Source organism: Cervus canadensis, chromosome 26, assembly GCF_019320065.1.
Source record: "Cervus canadensis isolate Bull #8, Minnesota chromosome 26, ASM1932006v1, whole genome shotgun sequence".
Lineage (NCBI taxonomy): Eukaryota > Metazoa > Chordata > Mammalia > Artiodactyla > Cervidae > Cervus > Cervus canadensis.
The window spans coordinates 48,260,497-48,271,185 of NC_057411.1; the positions used below are offsets into that span (position 1 = coordinate 48,260,497).

General features: G+C 41.9%; 1 protein-coding gene across 2 annotated transcripts in view; it reads right to left on the reverse strand.

Annotated features, from left to right (window-relative positions):
- Positions 1-1,124: 1,124 nt before the first annotated feature.
- Positions 1,125-10,689, reverse strand: part of QDPR (quinoid dihydropteridine reductase) — a 28,662-nt gene continuing 19,097 nt past the window's right edge. For both annotated transcript variants that reach the window (XM_043448173.1, XM_043448174.1), the window contains one exon: positions 1,125-1,779. In XM_043448173.1, coding sequence (XP_043304108.1) covers positions 1,674-1,779 — 106 coding nt within the window. In that variant the 3' untranslated portion in view covers positions 1,125-1,673. The remainder of the gene's footprint in view (positions 1,780-10,689) is intronic.

Sequence of the window (10,689 nt, forward strand, 5' to 3'; positions counted from 1 at the left end):
GGACTCTCGTAAGGACACTAATCCCGTTCGTGACGGCTTCCCCCTACGACCTCATCTCATCCTAATTAGGGCGGCTTGTTGGTCTAGGGGTATGGTTCTTGCAAGAACTGGGCTCATAAAATCGTCTCCCGAGGACACAAACATGTTTCTGAGAACACATGGTGGGTGAACCTTGAAAACAGGCTAAGTAAAATACACGTGCGTGCGCAGTCGTGTCTGACTCATTGGATCCCATGGACGATACAGCCCACCAGGCTCCTCTGCCCATGGACACTTCCAGGCAAGAATACTGGAGTGGGTTGCCATTTTCTCCTCCAGGGGATCTTCCAACACAGGGGTCGAACCCATGTCTCCCACCTTTCCTACACTGGCGGGCAGATTCTTCATCCACTGAGCCACCTAGGAAGTAAAATTAGTCAGACACAGAAGTCTACATCATGCATGACTGTGTTTACATTCTGAAACATCCGGAACAGGTAAATTCATGGAGACGGAGAGCAGACTGTTGGTGGCCAGGGGCTGGGGGCAGGGGGAAGACTGACTGCTTGGCAGCTAAGGAGCTGGATTTGGGGATGATGAACACGTTTGGGAGCTAGACAGAGGAGGTGGTTACAGAGCACTGTGAACATACTAAACGCCACCAAATTTTTCACTTTCAAATGGCCAATTTTATGCTATGTGAATTTTACTTCAATGGAAAAAAAATGTCTTTAAAAGATTTAAAAGAGGACACACATGGTAAGAGGCTTTGTGAATAGCAGCCATCTGGTGACTGGGGTTCCAGGCTCAGCTCTGATACTTTCTGACGATGAGGATGACAAGGCATTGCTGTGGGCCTCAGTTTCGTCACCTGTAAAATGGGTTGGACCACACCACCAGTGCTCAGTCAGAGCAGCCCGTGTCAAGTCACATGGAGCACTGCTTCTGAACGCACGGACCACCCTTCAGATTCTGGTATGCCCAAGAGGGCATCCTGCCTCTTGCCGCTGTGCTGAGAACACTTATTTCAGGGTCTGAATCCAACTCCCTTTTCTAGAACATCGGGCTAAAGAGCACTGGCAGCCCACGATTCTAGCGCATTCACCTATGACCGTTTATAAGATGCGTTTGATGAGAGAAGACAATACCATAAATGAAGTGCATTTATTAGGAAGATAAATGCCACACCGTTACAAGTAGTTCCCTTGGGCACTTGGCAACTTCACAGGAAAAAGACACCTTGACAGAGTCCACAGGATTTTGCTTATAACATAGAAGGAGTTTTAAGGCAGATGAATTCGAGGCCATGAAAACTACATCTGTGACACAGGCACAACATTCAGAAATGACTCAGGCTCCAAACGTCCCTGTTCCCAACACATCCCTGTCAATAGCTGCTGTCAGGGACTCAGACGCAGAGTCTCAAAAGCAATTCAATACGACACCGATGCAGAGGGGGTCGTCCCGAGACCTCCCCAAATCACGTGGTTAACACTGACCCACGGTGCTGTGTGTAAGCCTCACAGGCTTTTATTTCACACAAACTTGGACACTGTCCTAGGAGAACAAATGCACATCAGGCGAGAGGAAAACAGGACTCAGAATCACGTCCCACAAACAGGATTACAGAACACGAGGGCTACACTGGGCCACGCGGATGGACTGATGACTTCTGACAGATGGTGAAACGAGGCTTATAGAGATGCTGCGGTCAGCTCCGTCTTCCCCTCCGCGGTCACCACCTGGATTAGGCTTCCTGAGCTTGGCCGGTTTTTCTCTGTGATCCAGTCATGGAAGGTTCTAGGACAAAAAGAAGAAAAGCTTTACATTCTAAAAGCAAAAATCTGGACACAGGCTTGTACTCACATTAGGGGCTGAGCAGCAACTGTAAAAAAGCCTCCAAGGCCTCATGGACACACACCCAGGTCCCCAGTGATTCTAGAACTTCCCTGACTGCAGTTCCTGAGTGGTTAGCATTTGCCAAGGTTTTCGTTTGGCTATTTTCCTGCCTTGTTGGAACACAGTGATTTTAGGTGATTAAAGATTTTCATGAGTTCATCCTAAGAGACATGGGCACCAGTCTGGCATTCTGTGATGACCAGGAGGGATGCGGGGAGGGGAGGGAGGCTAGTGGGGGAGGGGATGATTTGCATTGTTGTTGCGGCAGAAACCAACACAACATTGTAAAATGTTTTTAAATATATATTTAAATTTAAAAAATGGAATAAATGGAAAAGAATTAGGAAAAAAAAAAGAAGAGAGAGAGATGGGGAGAACATTTTATACTTTGTTATATTACCTCTCAGAAATTTTAAAAGAAAGAGAAAAAATTATTTTCTTAACAAACATGGAGCATCCATGGAGCATCCACAGCTGTACCATGCAATGGAAAAAGGTATTTAAAAAAAACAGACTACTGTAATAAAACACATTCGGTGCCAGGGTGGGGCATTTAATAACCAGCTCTGTGTGGGGAGGGGTGTTGGGTGCCTGGGGGGTTGCAGTTTGGTGTGTGTGTGTGTGTGTGATTATGTCTCTCAGTCCTGTCCGACTCTTTGTGACCCCATGGACTGCAGCCTGCCAGGCTCCTCTGTCTGTGGAATTCTCCAGGCAAGAATAATGGAGTGAGTAGTCATTCCCTTCAACAGGGCATCTTCCCGACCCAGAGAGGGAACCCAGGTCTCCCGCTTTGCAGGCAGATTCTTTACTGTCTGAGCCACCAGGCGAAGCCCTTTCACAATGTATATGAATATAAAAACTCAAACTCTATACCTTCCATCTGTATCATTTTTTGTCAGTTATATCTCAGTAAGATCTAGCAGTCGCAAAAAAAGAAAAACAAAAAACGAGGAAAGAAAAAGGGTATAAGGAATTATTAAGGTTTACAAGAGGCTGATAATTCTTATTTATTTATTTTTAATTTGGCCACATCATGCAGCATGTGGGATGTTAGTACCCCTACCAAGAACTGACCGTGTGTCCCCTGCACTGGGAACACATAGTCTTTTTTTTTTTTTTTTCTTTTTTTGTTCTTTTTTTATTCTTTTTTTTTAATTTCTTTTTTATTAATTTAAAATGGATTTACATGTATTCCCAATCCCGATCCCCCCTCCCACCTCCCTCTCCACCCGATTCCTCTGGCTCTTCCCAGTGTACCAGGCCCGAGCACTTGTCTCATGCATCCCACCTGGGCTGGTGATCTGTTTCACCATAGATAGTATACATGCTGTTCTTTTGAAATATCCCACCCTCACATTCTCCCACAGAGTTCAAAAGTCTGTTCTGTATTTCTGTGTCTCTTTTTCTGTTTTGCATATAGGGTTATCGTTATCACCTTTCTAAATTCCATATATATGTGTTAGTATGCTGTAATGTTCTTTATCTTTCTGGCTTACTTCACTCTGTATAATGGGCTCCAGCTTCATCCATCTCATTAGAACTGGTTCAAATGAATTCTTTTTAATGGCTGAGTAATATTCCATGGTGTATATGTACCACAGCTTCCTTATCCATTCATCTGCTGATGGGCATCTAGGTTGCTTCCATGTCCTGGCTATTATAAACAGTGCTGCGATGAACATTGGGGTGCACGTGTCTCTTTCAGATCTGGTTTCCTCAGTGTGTATGCCCAGAAGTGGGATTGCTGGGTCATATGGCAGTTCTATTTCCAGTTTTTTAAGAAATCTCCACACTGTTCTCCATAGTGGCTGTACTAGTTTGCATTCCCACCAACAGTGTAAGAGGGTTCCCTTTTCTCCACACCCTCTCCAGCATTTATTGCTTGTAGACTTTTGGATAGCAGCCATCCTGACTGGCGTGTAATGGTACCTCATTGTGGTTTTGATTTGCATTTCTCTGATAATGAGTGATGTTGAGCATCTTTTCATGTGTTTGTTAGCCATCTGTATGTCTTCTTTGGAGAAATGTCTGTTTAGTTCTTTGGCCCATTTTTTGATTGGGTCATTTATTTTTCTGGAATTGAGCTGCAGGAGTTGCTTGTATATTTTTGAGATTAATCCTTTGTCTGTTTCTTCATTTGCTATTATTTTCTCCCAATCTGAGGGCTGTCTTTTCACCTTACTTATAGTTTCCTTTGTAGTGCAAAAGCTTTTAAGTTTCATTAGGTCCCATTTGTTTATTTTTGCTTTTATTTCCAATATTCTGGGAGGTGGGTCATAGAGGATCTTGCTGTGATTTATGTCGGAGAGTGTTTTGCCTATGTTCTCCTCTAGGAGTTTTATAGTTTCTGGTCTTACATTTAGATCTTTAATCCATTTTGAGTTTATTTTTGTGTATGGTGTTAGAAAGTGTTCTAGTTTCATTCTTTTACAAGTGGTTGACCAGTTTTCCCAGCACCACTTGTTAAAGAGGTTGTCTTTTTTCCATTGTATATCCTTGCCTCCTTTGTCAAAGATAAGGTGTCCATAGGTTCGTGGATTTATCTCTGGGCTTTCTATTCTGTTCCATTGGTCTATATTTCTGTCTTTGTGCCAGTACCACACTGTCTTGATGACTGTGGCTTTGTAGTAGAGTCTGAAGTCAGGCAGGTTGATTCCTCCAGTTCCATTCTTCTTTCTTAAGATTACTTTGGCTATTCGAGGTTTTTTGTATTTCCATACAAATTGTGAAATTCTTTGGTCTAGTTCTGTGAAAAAATACCGTTGGTAGCTTGATAGGGATTGCATTGAATCTATAGATTGCTTTGGGTAGAATAGCCATTTTGACAATATTGATTCTTCCAATCCATGAACACGGTATGTTTCTCCATCTGTTTGTGTCCTCTTTGATTTCTTTCATCAGTGTTTTATAGTTTTCTATGTATAGGTCTTTTGTTTCTTTAGGTAGATATACTCCTAAGTATTTTATTCTTTTTGTTGCAATGGTGAATGGTATTGTTTCCTTAATTTCTCTTTCTGTTTTTTCATTGTTAGTATATAGGAATGCAAGGGATTTCTGTGTGTTAATTTTATATCCTGCAACTTTACTATATTCATTGATTAGCTCTAGTAATTTTCTGGTAGAGTCTTTAGGGTTTTCTATGTAGAGGATCATGTCATCTGCAAACAGTGAGAGTTTCACTTCTTCTTTTCCTATCTGGATTCCTTTTACTTCTTTTTCTGCTCTGATTGCTGTGGCCAGAACTTCCAACACTATGTTGAATAGTAGTGGTGAGAGTGGGCACCCTTGTCTTGTTCCTGATTTCAGGGGAAATGCCTTCAATTTTTCACCATTGAGGGTGATGCTTGCTGTGGGTTTGTCATATATAGCTTTTATTATGTTGAGGTATGTTCTTTCTATTCCTGCTTTTTGGAGAGTTTTAATCATAAATGAGTGTTGAATTTTGTCAAAGGCTTTCTCTGCATCTATTGAGATAATCATATGGTTTTTATCTTTCAATTTGTTAATGTGGTGTATTACATTGATTGATTTGCGGATATTAAAGAATCCTTGCATTCCTGGGATCAAGCCCACTTGGTCATGGTGTATGATTTTTTTTAATATGTTGTTGGATTCTGTTCCTAGAATTTTGTTAAGGGATTTTTGATTATGTTCATCAGTGATCATTGGCTGTAGATATATACTTTTTTTGTGGATCTTTGTCTGGTTTTGGAATTAGGGTGATGGTGGCCTAATAGAATGAGTTTGGAAGCTTACCTTCATCTGCAATTTTCTGGAAGAGTTTGAGTAAGATAGGTGTTAGCTCTTCTCTAAATTTTTGGTAGAATTCAGCTGTGAAGCCATCTGGTCCTGGGCTTTTGTTTGCTGGAAGATTTTGATGACAGTTTCGATTTCCTTGCTTGTGATGGGTCTGTTAAGATCTTCTATTTCTTCCTGGTTCAGTTTTGGAAAGTTATACTTTTCTAAGAATTTGTCCATTTCATCCAAGTTGTCCATTTTATTGGCATAGAGCTGCTGGTAGTAGTCTCTGATGATCCTTTGTATTTCAGCGTTGTCTGTTGTGATCTCTCCATTTTCATTTCTAATTTTGTTAATTTGGTTTTTCTCTCTTTGTTTCATAATGAGTCTTGCTAATGGTTTGTCAATTTTGTTTATTTTTTCAAAAAACCAGCTTTTAGCTTTGTTGATTTTTGCTATGGTCTCTTTAGTTTCTTTTGCATTTATTTCTGCCCTGATTTTTAAGATTTCTTTCCTTCTGCTAACTCTGGGGTTCTTCATTTCTTCCTTCTCTAATTGCTTTAGGTGTAGAGTTAGGTTATTTATTTGGTTTTTTTCTTGTTTCTTGATGTAAGCCTGTAATGCTATGAACCTTCCCCTTAGCACTGCTTTTACAGTGTCCCATAGGTTTTTGGGTTGTTGTGTTTTCATTTTCATTCATTTCTAAAGATATTTTGATTTCTTTTTTGATTTCTTCTATGATTTGTTGGTTATTCAGAAGCGTGTTATTTAGCCTCCATATGTTTGAATTTTTAACAATTTTTTTCCTGTAATTGAGATGTAATCTTACTGCACTGTGGTCAGAAAAGATGACTGGAATGATTTCATTTTTTTTGAATTTTCCAAGACCAGATTTATGGCCCAGGATGTGATCTATTCTGGAGAATGTTCCGTGTGCACTTGAGAAAAAGGTGAAGTTGATTGTTTTGGGGTGAAATGTCCTATAGATATCAATTAGGTCTAGCTGGTCCATTGTGTCATTTAAGGTTTGTGTTTCTTTGTTAATTTTCTGTTTAGTTGATCTATCCATAGTTGTGAGTGGGGTATTAAAGTCTCCCACTATTATTGTGTTACTATTAATTTCCTCTTTCATACTCGTTAGCGTTTGCCGTACATATTGCGGTGCTCCTATGTTGGGTGCATATATATTTATAATTGTTATATCTTCTTCTTTGATTGATCCTTTGATCATTATGTAGTGTCTTTCTTTGTCTCTTTTCACATCCTTTATTTGAAAGTCTATTTTATCTGATATGAGTATTGCGACTCCTGCTTTCTTTTGGTCTCCGTTTGCATGAAATATTTTTTTCCAGCCCTTCACTTTTAGTCTGTATGTGTCTCTTGTTTTGAGGTGGGTCTCTTGTAGACAGCATATATAGGGGTCTTGTTTTTGTATCCATTCAGCCAATCTTTGTCTTTGGTTGGGGCATTCAACCCATTTACATTTAAGGTAATTATTGATAGGTGTGGTCCCGTTGCCATTTACTTTGTTGTTTTGGGTTCACGTTTATACAACCTTTCTGCATTTCCTATCTAGAGAAGATCCTTTAGCATTTTTTGAAGAGCTGGTTTGGTGTGCCTGAATCTCTCAGCTTTTGCTTATCTGTAAAGCTTTTTGAATTCTCCTTTCATATCCTGAATGAGATCCTTGCTGGGTACAGTATTAGGTTCTGAGGTTATTCTCTTTCAATTACCTTTCAGGTACGTCCCCTTGCCATTCCTTTTGGCCTGGAGGGTTTCTATTGATAGATCAGCTGTTATCCTTATGGAATCCCTTTGTGTTTATTTGTTTGTTTTTCCCTTGCTGCTTTAATATTTGTTCTGTGTTGATCTTTTGTGAATTTGATTAATATGTGTCTGGGTGTTTCGCCTTGGGTTTATCCTGTTTGGGACTCTCTGGGTTTCTTGGACGTGGGTGGCTATTTCCTTCCCCATTTTAGGGAAGTTTTCAGCTATTATCTCCTCAAGTATTTTCTCATGGCCTTTCTTTTTGTCTTCTTCTCTGGAACTCCTATGATTCGAATGTTGGGGCATTTCACAGTGTCCCAGAGGTCCCTGAGGTTGTCCTCATTTCTTTTGATCCTTTTTTCTTTTTTCCTCTCTGCTTCATTTATTTCCACCATTTTATCTTCTACCTCACTTATCCTATCTTCTGCCTCCGTTATTCTACTCTTGGTTCCCTCCAAAGTCTTTTTGATCTCATTCATTGCATTATTCATTTTTAATTGACTCTTTTTTATTTCTTCTAGGTCTTTATTAAACAGTTCTTGAATCTTTTCAATCTTTGTTTCCAGGCTATTTATCTGTAACTCCATTTTGTTTTCAAGATTTTGGATCATTTTTATTATCATTATTCTAAATTCTTTTTCAGTTAGATTCCCTATCTCCTCCTCTTTTGTTTGACTTGGTGGGCATTTTTCATGTTCCTTTACCTGTTGGGTATTTCTTTGCCTTTTCATCTTGTTTAGATTGCTGTATCTGGAGTGGGCTTTCTGTATTCTGGAGGTCTGTGGTTCCTTTTATTGTGGAGGATTTACCCAGTGGGTGGGGTTAGACGATTGGCTTGTCAAGATTTCCTGGTTAGGGGAGCTTGCGTCAGTGTTCTGGTGCGTGGAACTTGATTTCTTTTCTTTGGAGAGCAATGGAGTGCCCAGTAATGAGTTTTGAGATGGGTCTATGTGTTAGGTGTGTCCTTGGGCAGCCTGTATGTTGATGTTCAGGGCTATGTTCCTGCATTGCTGGAGAATTTTCGTGGTATGTCTTGCTCTAAAACTTATTGGCTCTTGGGTGGTGGTTGGTTTCAGTGTAGGTATGCAGGCTTTTGGACGGTCACTTATTACTTAAAGTTCCATGTAGTCAGGAGTTTTCTGGTGTTCTCAAGTTTTGGGCTTAAGTCTCCTGCCTCTGGATTTCAATTTTCTTCTTCCTGTAGTCTCAGGACTTCTCCAACTATACAGCCCTGATAAGAAAACTTCTAGGTTAATGGCTAAAAGATTCTCCCCCGTTAGGGACACCCAGAGAGGTTCACAGAGTTACATGAAGAAGAGGAGAGGGAGGAGGGAGATAGAGATGAACAGGAGGAGAAAAGGGGGGACTCAAGAGGAGAGAGACAGATCTACGCAGCTGTCTGTTCCCAGAGTGTTCTCCGTAGCCCAGTCACCTACAAAGATTCACAGAATTAGATTGGGAAGAGAAGGGGAAAGGAGGAAATAGAGGTGTTCTGAGGTAGAAAACAGAGAGTCAAGATTGGGAGAAAATAATCTTTGGTTTAAAAATAGGGCTTCTCTTCTTTTTTTTTTTTGTAAGGTTATAGTGTATTGAAAATGAAAATTAAGGAGTAGTAGAGGAGTACTAGAGGACTTTAAAAGAAATAAGAGAAAAAGAAAAATAGAAAATAGAAGAGAAAAAGGAAAGAAAAAAAAAGAAAAAAAAAAGAAAGAAAAAGAAAAAAAAGAAAAAAAAAAGAAAGAAAAAAAAAAAAAGAAAGAAAAAAGAAAAAAAAAAATTTTTTTTTCCCCCATAATTAAAAAAATCGTAAAAGTCTGTGGAAATGAAAGTTAAGGAGTAATGGGGGAGTAATAGGGGATTTTAAAGGAAAATAAAAGAGAAGAAAGAAAAAAGAGAAAAAAGAAAAAAGAAAAAAAATAAAAAAAAAAGAGAAAAAAGTAAAATTATATCTAGGAGTTTCTCTGGAGCTGTTGCGGTCAGTGTGGGTTCGGCTCAGTTTCAGATAGCTCCTCGTTCCAGCTTACGCTTCTCGATATCTACAGGCCCCTCCGGTGTAGTCAGTGTTTCCTAGAGGGATTTTAATCTGTTGCACCAGTTCCTTCTGAGGCGGTTCCCTTTGTTTATTTGGCTTCTGTTTGCCGATCTCTTCAGAGCCTCATTTCCGCCCTGACACAGGCGGGCGGAGGTGGACTCTTATTCAGGTAGCTAGTTCCGTCGCTCTGCGGGGCAGGGAGGGGCTGGCGCTGCAGGGAGAGGCCGGCGCTGTGGGGACAGGCTTGCGCCGCGGGGATGGGCTGGGGCTGCCGGGAGGGGCTGACGCTGTTTTCTCCGTCTGTGCTGCTCAGGCTCCCGGCTGTTCTATATGGAGCGCGCCCCGCACTGCGCGAGGTTCCAGCCCTCCAGTGTTCCACAAAAGCGCGGAAGGAAAAGCTGCCCCTGCTCTCTGTGCCTTCCCCGTCAGAGCGGTCCAGGCAGCCAGGGGCTTGGTGGGCGCACTCTACCCAGGTGTGGCACGCCCCCTCCCTTCCGCGGACCCAGTCTCAGTTTCCGCAGGCACCAGTCGGGTGCGTGCGCCTTCCGCCCTCCGCGTCCCCAGCCCCAGTCCCCGCCCGCGCCGGTCGGGTGCCTGCGCCCTGTGTCTCACCGCGACCTTCCCCTCCCCCCTGCCTCCTGCCTCTGGCGGGGCTGGGCTGGTCCGCAGCCTGCGAGCTCCTCTCTGGACCCTCTCGGTCTCTTTGTTCTGCGAACGGCCGGCAGTGTGTTCCGGCCGGTTAATTTACTCTCTCTCTTTTGGTCTCCCACAGTTCAAGTTGGCAACTCACAGAAGTTCCCTCCGATTGTCCTCAGGGCACTCGGGCCGGACCCTACCCCAAGCAATGCCGCCTAAGAGCTCCCGGGACGGATCTCCGTCCTTAGCTCTTTTGTCTCACTTTTTATCTTTTATATTTTGTCCTACCTCCTTTCGAAGACAATGGGCTGCTTTTCTGGGCGCCTGATGACCTCAGCTAGTGATCAGAAGTTGTTTTGCGAAGTTTGCTCTGCGTTCAGTTATTCTTTTGATGAATTTGTAGGAGAGAAAGTGGTCTCCCCGTCCTACTCCTCCGCCATCTTGGCTCCTCCCTCTCAATCTTTTTTTGTGATAAAAGTTACATAAAATAAAGCATACTATTTTAAAAGTATGTTCACTTTGCTGGGCAACTCTCACCATCACCCATCTCCTGAAGTTTTCACCTTCCTAAACTGAAACTCTGTCCCCTTTAAACGCTAGCTCCCTCTCCCCGCCTCTTGACCCCCTGTTCCCTGGCA